At 48.1% G+C, this 17,297-nt stretch overlaps 1 protein-coding gene across 10 annotated transcripts in view; it reads left to right on the top strand.

Moving 5' to 3' along the window:
- Positions 1 to 5,270: 5,270 nt before the first annotated feature.
- The window catches only part of GRIA3 (glutamate ionotropic receptor AMPA type subunit 3), a 155,590-nt gene continuing 143,563 nt past the window's right edge, over positions 5,271 to 17,297 (top strand). For 6 of the 10 annotated variants that reach the window (XR_015729664.1, XM_087877445.1, XM_087877446.1 and 3 more), the window contains exons 1-2: positions 5,271 to 5,794; positions 9,786 to 9,944. Coding sequence is in view for 8 of the 10 variants with exons in the window: in XM_087877445.1 (XP_087733571.1) it covers positions 5,698 to 5,794; positions 9,786 to 9,944 (256 nt within the window). In the remaining 2 variants the exon portion in view is untranslated. The remainder of the gene's footprint in view (positions 5,795 to 9,785; positions 9,945 to 17,297) is intronic. The other 4 variants (XR_015729665.1, XM_087877449.1, XM_087877448.1 and 1 more) reach the window with 1 other exon arrangement.

The raw sequence follows: 17,297 nt of genomic DNA, 5'->3' as shown, positions 1-17,297 counted from the left end.
GTGCTCCATTCTACTGCCCAGATGTTCCTTCAAAGCAGCGGACAACACTTCTAAAGGAGCAACTTCTTAACATCTGGATAGTCTATCAGGAAGCCTCCCTCCCCCCCCCCGTGTGTCCTCAACTGCCTTTTATATTTTAAATCTTATTTTTGATCTTATCCTTGGGCCAAGTGCCATGGACATCCTTGTCTACGTATGTCAGTCAGTTGGGAGTCTCTGCTGGTGTGCTATTTGTGAGTATTTCAGTGCTAGACAGAAGATTCATCTACAAAGCTTCGTGCCAATGTCCACCTCTCTGTTCCAAGTACAGAAAGAGAAGCGGGAAAAGAAGTAAGTAATTTTCGACCAGCTCATCTAGGGCAGTGGTGAAATTCAATTTTTTTTTTTACTACCTGTTCTGTGGGCATGGCTTGGTGGGAGTGGCTTGGTGGGCGTGGCAGGGGAAGGATACTGCAAAATCTCCATTCCCACCCCACTCCAGGGAAAGGATACTGCAAAATCTCCATTCGCACCCCACTCCAGGGGAAGGATACTGCAAAATCCCCATTTCCATCCCACTCTGGGACCAGCCAGAGGTGCCGGTTCTCCAAACTACTCAAAATTTCCGCTACCGGTTCTCCAGAACCGGTCAGAACCTGCTGGATCTCACCTCTGATCTAGGGTGAAAAAGCTGATATCCTAATATTTCTCTTCTCTTGATTCTCTACAGGGCCAATACACGGACACCCAGCATTTAGTCTATGGTTCTTTGACCGTATGTCAGGCCTGGAAGCCATCTTTTGTATTAGGCCTTCAGACCTGCCACATTTACTACTGTGGGAAACTGGGAGGGGGGATTGTATGGAGCAAGTGTGATATATAGTCATAATAACATTCCTTTCCCAGAGAGTCAAGGACATCTTGCCCTGCACCTGGAAGGCTGGAACTGGGAGGCATCTCAAGTTGGGACGGTGCTTGGATAGACATGTAGGTGTTGGGCAGGGAACTTGGCCTTTTCTTTGGGTGGGGAAAACCTGGAAACTTTCAGATTCGGGTTTTCCCAGATGTGCCAATAATAAAATAAATAATAAAATGGAATTCCAATAAAATGGAATTTTGAGGAATTTCAAGTCTTGGAGTTTTCTTTCATTGGGGGTGTTACTTGGAACCCTGAGTGAGTGAGTGAGGAGTGAGGAGGGAATGGGGATTTTGCAGTATCCTTCCCCTGCCACGCCCACCAAGCCACACCACGCCACCAAGTAACGCCGACAGAACCGGTAGTAAAAAAAATTGGATTTTACCCCTGCCAAAGATGGAGGTATTTGGTGAGATAGCTAAATTGACTTCTTCGATCAGAGAAAAGACGTTAGCTCTGCTTTATTACTGACTGGGAACCCCTTGTAGACTTTTTGCATGAAACAGAAACCAAAACGAACTTATGATTTGTGGTTTTCATGATTAGAAAGAACAGATAATGGGGAAAAAATAGAGTTATGTTGTCACCGTGGAGCAAGGAGTAAATTTATCATTGTACTTAAAACTGCTGTAAAGACGAAGCGATTTCTTTGGATCTTTTCTCTTGCTTGGATCTTTTCATTTTGCATTTTTAGCTCTTTTGTGGTGGGGAGGGATGGGGTTCCCAGAGCAACTATATTTGGAAGATCCTGGACAAAAAGTCCCATCGAAGACATCAAAAAACCCATAAAGGAGAATATCTGTAGCTCAGGGTTGAAATTTAATTTAATTGAATTTATCGCATTTCTATGCCGCCCAACTCCCAAGGGACTCTGGGCGGCTTACAGCAAAAATAATGCAAACATAGAAAAATTATTTTTTGGTGCTCTCTTCGCTTCTTCTTTTCTTGCAGATGTTTCATTACCCCAACCAGGTGTAACATCATCAGGACTGGTAAGGAACAGAGTTTACTACTGATGATCTTACCTAATTGGGTAATGAAACATCTGCAAGAGACTAACTCAGCTCACAGAGCACCTACATCAAAAGCCCTCAGGTGAAATGCTTACCTGGCTTTAATTCTTCAAAACAATAAAGTTAACCTTGAGTTGTAGAACTCAACTCCCCTGTAGGTGGTTTGTTTTTTGTTTTAAATTACAACCATTTGAAATTGATTTGCTCCCTGCTGCCTTTCAAGATGCTTTTCCACACTGCAATCTAGCCCACAGCCAACGCGTTCCTGATGGCCTCGCTCCAAAGACGAAGCCCTCCAGGATCCTGCTTAGCTTTCTGATGGCAGGTGAAGAACTCTAGGTGGGGTTGCCATCTTCCCAGGCTAAAATGCCAGGAGGCAAAGGACCCACCCACCCCTTTCCAGGAAGTAATAGCGCCCCCCTCAGTTCTTTTGACGTCGCTTTTTCCAAGATGTCTATGGAGATTCTCAGTCCATCCAGGTCCTGGTTGTCCCAAAGGAGCTTTTTCAAGAGGCGACTGGACTTTCTGGTTTCTCTTTGAAGACGTTTGGCTTCTCATCCAAGGAGCTTCTTCAGCTTCAGGAGATAAGCAACTTATCTTATCTCGTGGCCAGGAGGACTTTTTATCAGGTTCGCCTGATTCGCCAGTTGCGTCCCTTTCTGGATCGGGACTCGTTACGCACGGTCACTCACGCCCTTGTCACCTCACGCCTGGACTATTGCAATGCTCTCTACATGGGGCTCCCCTTGAGGAGCACCCGGAGGCTCCAACTGGTCCAGAATGCGGCCGCGTGGGTGGTGATGGGAGCGACGTGGCGCTCCCATGTGACCCCCCTCCTGCGCGAGCTGCACTGGCTCCCGGTGGTCTTCTGGATGCGCTTCAAGGTTTTGGTTACCACCTTTAGAGCGCTCCATGGCTCAGGACCAGGGTACTTACGAGACCGCCTTCTGCCACCAGTAGCCTCTCACCGACCAGTTCGCTCCCATAGAGAGGGGCTCCTCAGGGTGCCGTCGGCCAAACAATGTCGACTGGCGGCCCCCAGGGGGAGAGCCTTCTCTGTGGGGGCACCTGCCATCTGGAACGAGCTCCCTCCGGAGATACAAGGAGGATCCAAGACTTACGCATATTCCGCCGCGCCCTAAAAACGTTTTTATTCCAACAGGCTGGTCTGGCCTAACTCTCCTCTTTTAAATTGGGTTTAAAATGTTTTTAGATAAATTGGATGTCTTAAATTTGTTTTTTGAGCCCAAATTATTTAATCTATTTTTAATAGTTTTTAACTTTTGTATGTTCTTTGTATTTTTATCTTGGCTGTTCACCACCCTGAGTCCTCCGGGAGTAGGGCGGTATACAAATATGATAAATAAATAAATAAATAAATAAATAAATAAATAAATAAATAAATAAATAAATAAATAAATAAATAAATAAACTTATAAGTAAATGTTTTCCTTCCAGGACTTTCTGTTTCACCTGATCTTATTGGTGCAGCCATGCGCACTTACTAAATTCTTGAGTGTCTATAGAGATTCTCAGTCCTCCAGATCTTGGTTGTCCCAAAGGTGCTTTTTTTTCAAGAGGCGACTGGACTTTCTGGTTTTTCTTCTCAGAGCTGAAGAAGCTTCTGGGATGAGAAGCGAAACGTCTTCAAAGGAAAAAAAAAAAACCCAGAAAGTCCAGTTGTCTCTTGAAAAAAAAAAAAAACATTTTTGGGTTTTTCCCAAGATGGTTTTTTTCACGTTGGGTTGGCTTGCAGCCGCAACCTTTTCTGGTGGTCTTCCATCCCGGTGCTTGCCAACTCAACGTTGCTCAACTTGACTGGGAGCAGAGAAAGTTGAATCTGTGCTGCCATCTGCTGCAGGTCCCTCCCTGGACAAAGCACGAAGGGGTTCCGCTTTCCCCTGGACCAACCTGCTTGGAAATTAACACTCCCGGGAGGACAAGGGCTCGGGAGCCTTTCCTTCCTTCCTTCCTTCCTTCCTTCCTTCCTTCCTTCCTTCCTTCCTTCCTTCCTCCTTTCCTTCCTTCCTTCCTTCCTTCCTTCCTCCTTTCCTTCCTTCCTCCTTTCCTTCCTTCCTTCCTTCCCCTTCTTTCTTTTTCTTTCTTTCTTTCTTTCTTTCCTTCCTTCCCTCCTCCCTCCCACCCTCCCTCTCTTCTTTCCTTCCTCCCTCCCTCCCTTCTTTCTTTCTTTCCTTCCTTCCTCCTTTCCTTCCTTCCTTCCTCTTCTTCCTTTTTCTTTCTTTCTTTCTTTCTTTCTTTCTTTCTTTCTTTCTTTCTGTCCTTCCTCCCTCCCTCCCTCCCTCCCTCCCTCTTCTTTCCTCCCTCCCTCCCTTCTTTCTTTCTTTCCTTCCTTCCTTCCTTCTTTCCTTCCTTCCTTTCTTCTTTCCTTCCTTCCTTCCCCTTCTTTCTTTTTCTTTCTTTCTTTCCTTTCTTCCTTCCTTCCTCCTTTCCTTCCTTCCTTTTTTCTTTCTTTCCTTCCCCTTCTTTCTTTTTCTTTCTTTCCTTCCTTTCTTCCTTCCTTCTTTCCTTCCTTCCTTCCTTCCTCCCTTCCTCCATCTCTTCTTTCCTTCCTCCTTTCTTTCTTTCCTTCCTCCCTCCCTCCCTCCCTTCCTTCTTTCCTCCCTCCCTTCCCTCCTCCCTCCCTCCCTCTCTTCCTTCCTTCCTCCCTCCCTCCCTCCCTCCCTCCTTTCCTTCCTTCCTTCCTTCCTTCCTCCCTCCCTTTCCTCTGCAGGATAACCATTGGAAGCAGCGACCTTCTTCCTCCCCCCCTCTCTCTCTGGCCCTGCTCGGCTTCACACAACCCGTTCTGCAAAGGGGTTTCGCGTGTCGTGGGAACCCAACCCTGTCGTCTAAGTAAAGCCGAGCCGAAGACGACGCGGAAATCCACCCAACCCTCACTTGCCGTCCCCACTCTTTCCACCACCACCTCCTCCTCCTCCTCCTCCTCCTCCTCCTCCTCCTCCTCCTTTCCCCGAGCAGGCTTTTAGGCGGGGATGGCGCTGGGTGCCCGAAGCCAGCGGCGACCGCAGCTTTAAAGCGAGATCCACGTGAGCCCCGCGGCTGGCTGCCTGGCCGCGTCCCCCCCCCCGCCCCACCATTGCAGCTCTTCGCTCGGCTGCCTCCTCCGCCGCGGCGCCCCCCAGCCCCAGCCAGCCCCGTGGCTCCGCGCTGCAGTTCTGCGCCAAGGAACGAAGCGGCGGCGGCGGCGAATAGAAGTTTCAGCCCGACCCGGAGCTTCCCCGCGTGACCCGATCCGCGGGTGGGCAGGCAGCCAGGCGGAGGGAGGGAGGGGAGGGAGGGAGGAGGGAGGGCGGGGAAGGGAGGGGGGGCGGGCCAGCGCGCCTCCTCCTTCCTTCCTTCCTTCCTTCCTTCCCTCCTTCCTTCCATCCATCCTTCTTTCCTTCCTCCCTTCTCTGCCTTCCTTCCTTCCATCCATCCTTCCTTCTCTGCCTTCCTTCCTTCTCTGCCTTCCTTCCTTCCTTCCATCCATCCATCCAATCCTTCCACGCGGGAAGGGCGAGAACGAGAAGCCACCCTCGCCGGGCGGACTCAGCGGATCCCTCGCCGGGCTGGGCTGGCCAGTGATAAAGCGAAGGAGGGGCGTAAGAAACGCGGAGGGGGTTGGGGGGGGGGCATCCCGGAGGCGCCCCCACCTTCTTTCCAGCAAGCAAGCAGCAGCAGCAGCAGGAGCCCCGCGGTTGCGCGCCGATGCCGGCCCGGCTAGTTGGGTGGTGGTAGCCAGTCGCGCAACGGGCCAGCAGCCGACTCGCATAACGACCGGTACCCACCATGGGGCAACCCGCGGCTCCGACGGTCTTCTTCTTCCTCCTGCTGCTGGGGCTCCTGGACCCCTCGCTCGCCGGCTTCCCCAACACCATCAGCATAGGTGAGAAGCGGGCCTTTCTCTCTCTCTCTCTCTCTCTCTCTCCCCCCTCCCCCTGTCCCCCCTTCCCTGACTCGCGTGATCTTCATCTCCACCATCCTCATCCTCATCCACATGTGAAGTGTTGGGTAAAAGCTTGGGGGAGGTGGGGGGGGATTGTTGCTGTCAGCTCAAAACTCCCCATCCAACTGCCTCTCCCTCTTTCCCTCCCTAACTCGGCTGCAAATAACTGAGTTACTTGCTCGCGGTTAGAACTGAGACTACTCCGAACAGGGGAATCGATCCGACAATAAAATGAACCGGAAAGGTTGGATGGGGGGGGGGTGTTAGGTTGGAAGGCAGGAATGCGCTGGGATGTAATGCGGATCGGGATGGTTTTCGGCTGAAGTTGGGGAGTTCGTAGCTAAGCTTCTGAAACATAATAATAATAATAATAATAATAATAATAATAATAATAATAATAATAATAATAATAATAATAATAATAATAATAATAATAATAATAATAATAATAATAATAATAATAATAGAAGAGAATATTTGATTGCCGCTTTGAATGCAGACTAATCGGCATGCCTCAAAATGCAAATTACGTGGCATGCAGTAAGGCTGGGTTGCAAAGGAGGGGATCCTTGCCCAGAACAAAACTTCCGTGGGATTTTTCCCACGAGGGGAAAAAAATAAAATAAAACGTGTCCGGTGGACTGGTGCTTTGCAAGCCCCATCGATCACCCACTCCCCCACTTTTCCCTTGGAAACTTTTTGGGAATTTTAAACCGAGCTGAGGGGCGTCGCTTTCGAACCCGACTCCGGGAGCTGTCCAAGGTTCTGCAAATACATTTTGTATTTGCAGCTCTTTTTTTTTTTTGCCTGGGCTTTTTTTTTTTTTTTTAATTATTTTTGGCTGAAAAACCCAGCTCTCCGGGAGAGGGGGAGGGGGGGGGGAAAGAACCCGATGTGCCAGACAAATAAGATGAAGCATTCATGGGGTGATCTCCCCCCCCACCTCCCAGCCCCGAGCTGGCATGGGGTGTCCAGCCAAAACCTTAGGGAGTGGGGGGGGGAGAGTGCAGGTGGATGATGAAAATAATCCCTGCCTTGTCTGGATGCATCGAATCCGTGCTGCTGCAGCAGCAAATGTGTCTCTCTGTGTGTGTGTGTGTGTGTGTGTATTTAAAAACTGTTCTGTGTGTAGGAGTGCAAAAATTTTTTTCCTGCCCACTTGGGTTCTTCTGGGGCACATTGGAAAATGCCAAGCCGTACTTAAAAATAGCATTTGGTTCGCGGAGCATTTACCTCTTAGGGTTCTGCCCCCCCCCTTCCTTCCTTCCCAGCTCTATCTTATTTTATTTTTTTTATTCCCTCCCCCCTACGTGCACCGCAGACAGAACACATGGGAAGAGGGGGGGATGCAGCCTTGTGCTGTTGCTGCGCTGCTACACCGAGAAAGAGTTTGGGTGGGTGGGATGGATGGATAAGGGAATAGAAAAGAAGTGAACTGTTATTATTATTCCCCCCCCCCCAGTGGCTCTAATCCACGCCACCCACCTAAAAGAGATGATCAGAGATCTGGAGGCTAAATCATTGTGGTATGTCTAAGTCTAACAGAGAAGGACTGCTCTGTGTGTATGTGTGTGTGTGACATGACAGCTGTCTCCCGGTTACTTGAGGGGCTGTCACAATCGGAGAAGAGATTGACTTATTCTCCAAAGCAACAATGGGCAGGACCATGAAGTTACGGGTTGGAAGCTCCTTAAAGAGTAGATCCAACCTAGAACAGGGGAGAAATTGGCTAACCGTGAGAATGACTACTCGGTGGAGCTCGTTTGGCCTCCTGGAGTGGTGGGTTGCTCCATCCCTGGAGGTCTTCGAAGAAAAGATCGGAACAGCCATTTGCCTGCAGTGCACACCAAGTTCTCCTGCGTGAACAGGGGTTGGACTAGAAGACCTCCCAAGGTCCCTCCCAGCCTTGTGATTCTAGGTTTCTCTGATTCTACCTCCTTCTAACCGCTTCCTTCCTTCTTTCCTTCTCTGCCCCTCCAAGGCAGCTGCAATCTGTCATTCTGTTTTTGGTAGAAAAGACCATTCTAAACTTTGCTTAGAAATCCTTTACCTTTTCTCTTATTTGGGCTGCTTTTTTGGGGGGCGAGGGAGCCCCGTAATAATTGCACCTTTCAATCTGAGTATCTTTTCCAGGTTATATCTGGAGATCAGAGAACTCTCAGGTCTGGAGTTCAGTGCATGGTTTTAATCCTCTTTTCACCCTTAATAAGTCCATTCCTTTAGGCTGGGTGAGGCCGGCCTTCGAATAGCTGCAAGATTGAGGATGGAATAGGCTTGACTTGTCTTATTCCTTGGGCTCCAACTGAGTCTGTTTAGGCTGCGAGGGTCTTCCTAGCCATTTAGCTTGAAGGATGCCTGTCTGAAGGCAGGAGGATTCATTTCTGATGAGAGGGATGGAGAGAAGGTTAAATTCTTGAGTTTGCCTACTTTTGAAGTACATCTCTCTGCTCCCCTCAGCTCCATTTTCTATCCATTTTACAACACGGCCCTTCTGTGGGAATCAACCCTGGGGGAATAAAACTCATTGACCGCACCACATGGTAACTGTGCTCGGATCGGACAGCATTTTAGATGGGGAGGGGGAGAAGTCCTGGCCAACTTGCTTGGGCTGGTGCTGTAGGAAGGTCTCTTGGGGTTTTGACCTTGTTGCATCAAAGGGATTAGAAGCCTCCCTACATACACACACACACACACACATACCTCTGTGCCTCAGAAGAATTCACTGCACACAGCTTGGTTGAGAATAAGCCTAGGTAGAATCCATCCACTCCCCCACCCCTGTGTACAGATTTGCTACTCGGTCTGATTTGTATTGCCTCTGAAGACTCTCTGGTTTTATTTTTTTCCAGTGGGGCCGAGTTCAAGATGAGTAAAAATTGGAGCCTTGCAGAATTCAAATGCCTGTGTGTGGGGGGGGGGAGTTGACAGGGAGAGAGAGAGAGAGAGAGAGAGAGAGACAGGGAGGGAGAGAGGGAGGGAAGGAGAGAGAGAGAAAGGGAGGGAGAGAGGGAGTAAGAGAAGGGGAAAGGGAGAGAGGGCTGGAGAGGAGGAGGAGGGAGAGTGGGGTGAAAGGGAGAGAGAGAAGGAGGGAGAGCAAGAGAAAGGGAGGGAGAGGGGGAGAGAGGGGGGAAAGGGAGAGGGAGGGAGAGAGAAAGGAGAGGGAGAGGGAGGGAGGGGAAAAAGGAAGAGAGAAAGAAAGGGAGAGAGGGAGGGAGAACAAGAGAAAGGGAGGGAGTGGGATAGAGAGGGGAGAAAGGGAGAGAGAGAGAAAGGGAGGGAGTGGGGTAGAGGGGAGAAAAGGCAAGAGAGAAAGAAAGGGAGGGGGAGATAAAGGAGGAAGATGGGAGAGGGAGGAAAGGGAGAGAGAGGGAGGGAGAGAGGGGGGAAAGGGAGGGGGAGAGAGAAAGGGAGGGAGGGAGATAAAGGAGGAAGAGAGGAGAGGGAGGGAAAGGGAGAGTGAGGAAAGGGAGAGAGAGGGAGGGAGAGAGAAAGGGAGGGAGAGGGGGAGAGAGTGAGAGGGGGGAAAGGGAGAGGGAGAGAGAGAGAGGGAGAGGGAGGAAAGGGAGAGAGAGGGAGGGAGGGAGAAAGGGAGGGAGGGGAGAGAGTGAGAGGGGGGAAAGGGAGAGAGAGAGAAAGGAAGGGAAATAAAGGAGGGAAAGGGGAGAGGGAGGGAGAGAGAAGGTGGGGAAGGGAGAGAGAGCATCCTTCCTGCATTGAAGCTGTGGACACCAATCTATGTAGCGTGCTCATTTTTGACATGACATATGCTGTTGGCTAATGATAAATGCCTTCTCAAGTAGTTGACACAAGAAGAGCCTTCTCTTCTCCCCCAATCCCCAGCTTAAATCTATCTATCTATATACCCTCTCTCTCTCTCTTTATATCTATATCTATATATATATATCTATCTCCTCTGTCTTCTCCATTATAGGAGGCCTTTTCATGCGAAACACTGTCCAGGAACACAGCGCGTTCCGATTTGCCGTGCAGTTGTACAACACCAATCAAAATTTCACCGAGAAGCCCTTCCATTTGAACTACCACGTCGATCATCTGGACTCTTCGAACAGTTTTTCGGTGACCAACGCGTGTAAGTAGCCGGCTGGATTTTCTTAAACCATTCCACAACCTCCCTGCTTTTAAGTTTCACACACCCTCCTTCTCTTCCTCCATCCGGTCATCTTTTCCTCTTTCGGGCCCAATATCCGATGCTGCGGCACACGATTAAAACCAGAGACTGTGTTGCAACAGCCCCAACAACGTCGGGAGAAATTCGTTTATTTTGCAGGGCTCCCTGCCTGCCCTTTACAGCAAAATTGGGTTGATTCTTACAGGCTGAACGTGGACTGCTTTCTCTTCCTTCCTCTGAAACCTTTCAAAGACCGAGGCAAAATAATAATAATAATAATAAAAAGACACGTATATTCATTGTTGGGGTTTATATAAATTGATGTGCAGCGTTGGTAGGGGGCATTATTTTACAAATAATACGTTTGGAGAAACCGACGTAGAGGCTGTTGTTTAAAGTGACCTTGGAATGACACAGGGAGAATGGATGTTTGCCCCTTTTTCTGCCTTAAAATAGCTTGCAGAGGATGTGTGTTTGTGTGTTTGAGAGAGAGAGAGAGACACAGTGAGAAGGCAGTGACAACTGATGGATGTCCTAGGAACTGGAGGGCCAGGAGAGAAATGGTGTAGAAAACTTGATGGACTGGAAAGGAAGGAAAAATTAGCACCGCAGATGTATACATGGTGATTCTTCTTCTTCTTCTTCTTCTTCTTCTTCTTCTTCTTCTTCTTCTTCTTCTTCTTCTTCTTCTTCTTCTTCTTCTTCTTCTTCTTCTTCTTCTTCTTCTTCTTCTTCTTCCTTCTTCCTTCTTCCTTCTTCCTTCTTCCTCCTCCTTCCTCTTCCTCTTCCTTCCTCCTCCTCCTCCTCCTCCTCCTCCTCCTCCTCCTCCTTCTTCTTCTTCCTTCTTCCTCCTCCTCCTTCTTCCTCTTCCTCTTCCTCTTCCTCTTCCTTCCTCCTCCTCCTCCTCCTCCTCCTCCTCCTCCTCCTCCTCCTCCTTCTTTTTTGATGCCTCCTGTTTTTCTTTCTTTCGGAGCGATTAAAAAACAGAAGGGATAGAGTATAGTTAAAAAAAATGGAGAAATTTTCTGACAATGAGAACCATCAACCCAATGGAACAGAAGTTGCCTTCGGAAGTTGTAGGAGCTTCATCCCTGGAGGCTTTCAAGAAGAGACTGGACTGCCATTGGTCAGAAATGGTGTAGGGTCTCCTGCTTGGGCAGGGGGTTGGACTGGATGACCTACAAGGTCCCTTCCAATTCTATTAATCTAATCTAAATCTAATCTAAATCTAAAAAAACCCAAACCCATTGACGTTTGATATACCGCAGCTGATACTTCAAGTCCGATCAGGAATGTCCCCTCAGGATATTTTTTTTTGGGGGGGAGCAGGAATATTGATACAGATATGGCTTGTATCTTAGGGCCAAAGGCTGGGGTCTCTTAGTTAGAGGCCCAGTCAACTTGAGAATGAGAGATAATGAATAAGCAGTAAATGAAGTCAGTTTCTTCTGGAAAGAGTGCAGAGGAGAGCAACCAAGATGATTAGGGGGCTGGAGGATAAAAACATACGAAGAACGGTTGCAGGAATTGGCCATGGCTAGTGAAATGTATTGGCTGGATCAAGGACGATGGACAATGCGAAGATCATGTAATTAACCGTTTATTAACAACAGCTGGGCTAACTTGCCACAGCTATAACGGAAACTGCTTGGAACTCTGACTGACAGCTCTTATAAAGCCAGCTGTCAGGTGGCTTAACCAATCGACGAACAGAATGCTACTTTAACCAATCAACGAACAGAATGTTGCTTCCTACTTCAGCAGACTTAATACATTGCAGCTATTGAACATTCTCTATTGAAGAGAAGGACCAGGGAGGGCATGATAGCAGGGTTCCATTATTTGAGGGGCTGCCACAAAGAAGAGGGGCTCAACCTATTCTCCAAAGCACCTGAGGGCAGGTCAAGAAGAAATGGATGGAAACGAATCAAGGAGAGAAGCAAACGAAGGAGAAATGTCCCTGACAGTGAGAAAACCAGTGGAACCTCTTGCCACCAGAGGTTGTGGCGGCTCCATCACTGGAGGCTTTTAAGAAGAGATTGGACAGCCGTTTGTCTGGAATGGTACAGGATCTCCTGCTTGAGCAGGGGGTTGGACTAGAACAGGGGTCGGCAACCTTAAACACTCAAAGAGCCACAAAGGTCCTAACTGGAAGCCCCCGCATTCAATTCTGGAGCCAGCCGGAAGTCCAGTTCCTCCACCATAGAGTCTCTTCCTCATGCTGTGTCCTTTTTCCTCTGTCGACCGGAAGTCCAGTTCCCCCACCATAGAGTCTCTTCCTCATGCTGTGTCCTTTTTCCTCTGTCGACCGGAAGTCCAGTTCCCCCACCATAGAGTCTCTTCCTCATGCTGTGTCCTTTTTCCTCTGTCGACCGGAAGTCCGGTTCCCCCACCATAGAGTCTCCTCCTAGCACGGCGTCCTTTTTCCTCTACCTGTCCTAACCGATAGCCCTATCAATTGTGGAGCCGACCGGTGACAGGGAGCAGCAGCAGAGGGAGGAAAGAGCCACATGCGGCTCCAGAGCTGCAGGTTGCTGACCCCTGGACTAGAAGACCCCCAAGATCCCTTCCAACTCAGCACTGGGCTGAGGTGTCTATGTGGTGCCCCCCAGTCCACTGATGCTAGTCAATGCAGCATCGTTCCCTCCAGTCATGTGAATGAACAGACACCCATCTTAGCAGGTATGCCTATAGACCTTAGCACAGAGATGGTTGCAAGTTTTTGTTCTGTTGAATTGCTTCGCTTGTAAGGATTTACATGGACGTGCATATATACACATATACTTTCTCACAAGTTACACCACTGTGGGGCAGAGCAGTAGGTCAGATCGGCCTGTTTTCACAGCCTTGCTCCAAACGGCCAAACTTTGCTTAAGAAGCTAAGAATAGAAGATTCCCCCAGAATCTTTGCTGTCTCAAAATAATGTCTTTTTAAATTTAAATTAATCAGGATGACATATATATATGTATCCCTTCTTCCCAGTAGCAATTGGGTTATCCCCCATGACACCAGGGCCCCTCTCCAGGATAGACTAAGGTTTGATATGACTTGTCTGCATATTGCTCAACATGGGGAATTTAAAAGTCAACCTCCAATCTCTCATGGACTAAAAATTGCTCTCAACTTACAACCATCCATTTAACGTCCAAAGTTATGACAGTGCTGAAAAAAAGTGTCTTACACTTAGGATCTTTGTAGCATCTCTGAAATCACATGGTCAAAATTCCAGAGAGAGAGAGAGGGAGAAGAGGGCGGGGAGGGAGGGAGAGGGAGGGAGAGGGAGAGGGGGAGAGAGAGAAAGGGGGAGAGGGGGAGGGAGGGAGAGATGAGGTAGAGAGGGAAAGAGAGAGGGAGAGAGTGGGAGAGGGAGAGATGGAGAGGGCGGGAGAGAGAGGGAGAGAGAGAGGGAGGGAGAGATGGGGTAGAGAAGGAAAGAGAGAGGGAGAGAGAGGGGGAGATAGGGAGGGAGGGAGAGATGGGGGAGAGAGGGAGAGAGATGAAGAGAGAGGCAGAGGGAGGGAGAGGGGAAGAGATAGGGAGGGAGAGGGGGAGAGAGAGGGAGGGAGAGATGGGTAGAGAGGGAAAGAGAGAGGGAGAGAGAGGGAGAGATATGAAGAGAGAGGGGGGAGGGAGAGGGAGAGAAGGGGGGAGTGGGAGGGAAGAAGAGAGATAGGGAGAGAGGGGGGAGAGAGGGAGGGAGGGAGAGGGAGAGAGAGAGAGAGACCATTAAGATATTCAACAAAAATTATATCTAGTTTGTGAGTTTGATGAGACCCGGCAAAGATTCAACCCAGAGATCCTTTTTTAAATGAGATTTGGTTGGACAGCCAACTCAAAATAGATTTTCTGGATTGGCTTGGTTCAGATCAGATGTGACCAAATCACATCTGAATTTCAAAGGCTTTTGTCTCTAAGGACAAAAGCCTTACCCCTCCCCCCCAAATTTTTTTACAAGATGGAATCAACCTAATTTGAGGTTTCAAACCGATGCGTGCAGTCAACTCATTTTTCCCAGTGCATGTGGATTTATATCGTTCAGAGTTGCTTGGGAGTAAACACCATGGGACATAACGAATAAAACTTCCTATAATCTAATGCCTCCTAGATATAGACTTCAACAAGGCCTTCCAGAAGATTCTGGACCCTCTAACCCAGGGATGAAATCCAGAAGGTTCTCACAGGTTCTTGGGAACCAGTAGCGGAAATTTTGAGTAGTTCGGAGAACCGTCAAATACCCACCTCTGGCTGGCCCCAGAGTGGGGTGGGAATGGAGATTTTGCAATATCCTTCCCCCAGGAGTGGGGAGGGAATGGGGATTTTGCAGTATCCTTCCCCTGGAGTGGGGAGGGAATGGGGATTTTGCAGTATCCTTCCCCCAGGAATGGGGAGGGAAGGGAGATTTTGCAGTATCCTTCCCTTGCCACACCCACCAAGCCACGCCCACCAAGCCACGCCCACAGAACCGGTAGTAAAAAAAATTGGATTTCACCACTGCTCTAACCCATCAGCCACTTTTTGAATGACTTTTCTGATTCCAAAGAAAAAATTACTTTGCTAAACTCTCTCCAAATTGAGAAACACTCATTCTTGAAACTAGCCAGCTTATTTTGACCCCTTGAGTCAAAGGATCTCATGAATTCTATGGCAGTGGAAATACAACAATAATCAATAACAATTTGTGGTCTTTTCCTTGATATTCTAAATTAGTTCCCTGCCGTCTAATCCCAATCCTGGAAATTTCGTTATTAACCTCTCTTACGGAGAAGCAATATTTTGAAACTTCAATAAGGTCTGAAACAGAGTGATATTTAGACAGGGTCAATCAACCTGAAATTGAACTGTATTAGATATATATATATATACTCAGCAGTGTTACGTGACTTACTGTGACAATGCTTTCACCTTCCTTGCTGCGTGTGACCTCAGTAAAAAAAATAATAATGACACAGTTACACGAAATTGGATCTTAAACCTTGCTTGGCCTACAATCTCGGTGTATTTCCTTACGTCTAAAGCAGGTTTCAGCAGGTTCTGACCAGTTCTGGAGAACCGGTAGCGGAAATTTTGAGTAGTTTGGAGAACCGGTAAATACCACCTCTGACTGGTCCCGCCCGCATCTATTCTCTGCCTCCCGAGTCCCAGCTGATCGGGAGGAAATGGGGATTTTGCAGTAACCTTCCCCTGGATTGGGGAAGGAATGGAGATTTTGCAATATCCTTCCCCCAGGAGTGGGGAGGGAATGGGGATTTTACAGTAGTCTTCCCTTACCACGCCCACCAAGCCACGCCACACCCACCAAGACACACCCACAGAACCGGTAGTAAAAAAATTTGAAACCCACCCCTTGTCTTAAGCCACAGAGCATTTACTCAGAGTGACCTAGAAGAGTGATGAGAAAGTTTGGGAAGGGTGAACAATGTTGTGTGAACCTAGCTAGCCCATCTGATTTATTTGTGATTCAGTGGATTGCGGGAATCCAGAAAATGGGTTCATTCTATCCGGAGGCTTTAAGGGCGTGTTGTGAACGTAGCTGATGGGTTTGAATTCAGAATTGTGTTAGTGGATGTGGTTTGCGCATCTTGGTCTTATTGTTATTTTGTTCAGCTGAATATGCAGACTGGGAATGGTCCCTCGTTTATTTCTGTTGGGCTGATGTTGCAGGGGCCACATCTGGAAACCTTTGAAGGCCATAGTAGACCTTCTCCTCCACCAGTGGAGCCTCATGCATCTACTTGGCTGTGAGTTCTGCATCTAGGATACTAACCTTACTTTTAAGGAAGAAGAAGAGAAAGGATATTTGGGCTATGCTTCTGTCCTTCCCTAACTATTGGTGGGAATTCACTGTAAATTCTTAGTTAGTATTGTGACCTAGGCCCAAGTAGGTATTATCAGAAGCAATCAGTTCTAAACAAACAGATTTTATTAGAACAGCTGAGAATTAACTCATTCTCAGCGTAGTCCAAACTAATTCAAAACAAATTCTTCATAACACAGTTCTTCGACCTTATCACCAACCTTGGTCTACTTTGGCAACCTGCCAAAGTCTTTACTTGGCAAAAGTTGAGAAGCAGGAGACGCCGACAAGAAATAAATGCAGCAAGACAAGAAACAAATCTATCAACTTTGTTTTCCAACAAACAGCCCAAGAGCCGTTGCTGGACTTTTAAGCCTTATGGGAGGGGCCAATCATCTCTTGGCCTTACTCCTGAGTCGTCCTTTTTGCTTTAGCTGCTCTTGCCTTCTGCCAGCTCTTCTCATGCGTGCACTAGGAACAGGCTCCTTCTGTTCCTCTGCCTCTCTGCTGTCAGCCTCTGGAGGCTCCGGAGTCCGCACATCGCTCCCAGATGGCCCTGGCCCCATCTCTGCCTCCGATGCAGAACCTTCATCCAGGCCTTCCCCTGACTCCAGGACTGGCCCATTGTCCTCCCCAGCCTCCTCACTGTCTGACTCTGCTGCCAGGTCCTCAGGCTGCTAGCGGACCACAACACTTAGCTTTAGAACCTGCACCAGTTTTCAAGGTTTATTTCTCTTATGTGCATCACAGACATTTGGGGTTCACTTTTCCTTAAATCATCCCTTATTCTTAATCTTTTAAACCCTTAGCATAACCCTCTTTAAGAGGCAGTTTGTCTGAACCTACCTATGTATTCGTTCAAAACTCAACTTATGTTTCACCTGATTTGAAGACAGCAGCATAAACACTGCAGGACAAATAGGTTTGATTTGAGTAGCGAGCGCCAAAATGCAATTTATATCAGTACCTATTAAAAAAACAACATTCTGGTTCATCTCTAGCTGTAGGATACGTCTTCCCTACAATGTTCTACTGGGATAATCTCTACTTGAAGAACTACGCAGCTACGGTTCTTTAATCTGAGGAATCCATAGATTATTATAATTTGCCGATAATCCAGGGTTCTGGAAACAGCAGTAATCGCCTATCTTTAATTTAGTGTTTAATCATGGTGATGTATTAAAATGGACATCTATTGCAGGGGTGAAATCCAGCAGGTTCTGACAGGTTCTGGAGAACCAGTAGCGGAAATTTGAGTAGTTTGGAGAACTGGCAAATACCATCTCTGGCTGGTCCCAGAGTGGGGTGGGAATGGGGATTTTGCAGTATCCTTCCCCTGGAATGGGGAGGGAATGGGGATTTTGAAGTATCTTTTCTTTGGAGTGGGGTGGGAATGGAGATTTTGCAATATCCTTCCCCTGCCACTCCCACCAAGCCACACCCACCAAGCCACGCCCGCATAATCGGTAGTAAAAAAATTTGAATTTCACCACTCAAGGTTGACGCAGCCTTCCATCCT

The sequence above is a fragment of the Pantherophis guttatus genome, chromosome 12, assembly GCF_059756535.1.
Source record: "Pantherophis guttatus breed Tessera chromosome 12, ASM5975653v1, whole genome shotgun sequence".
NCBI classification, from domain to species: Eukaryota; Metazoa; Chordata; class Lepidosauria; order Squamata; family Colubridae; genus Pantherophis; species Pantherophis guttatus.
The sequence above is the reverse complement of the archived record's forward strand: the minus strand, read 5'-3'. Positions and strand labels throughout refer to the sequence as shown.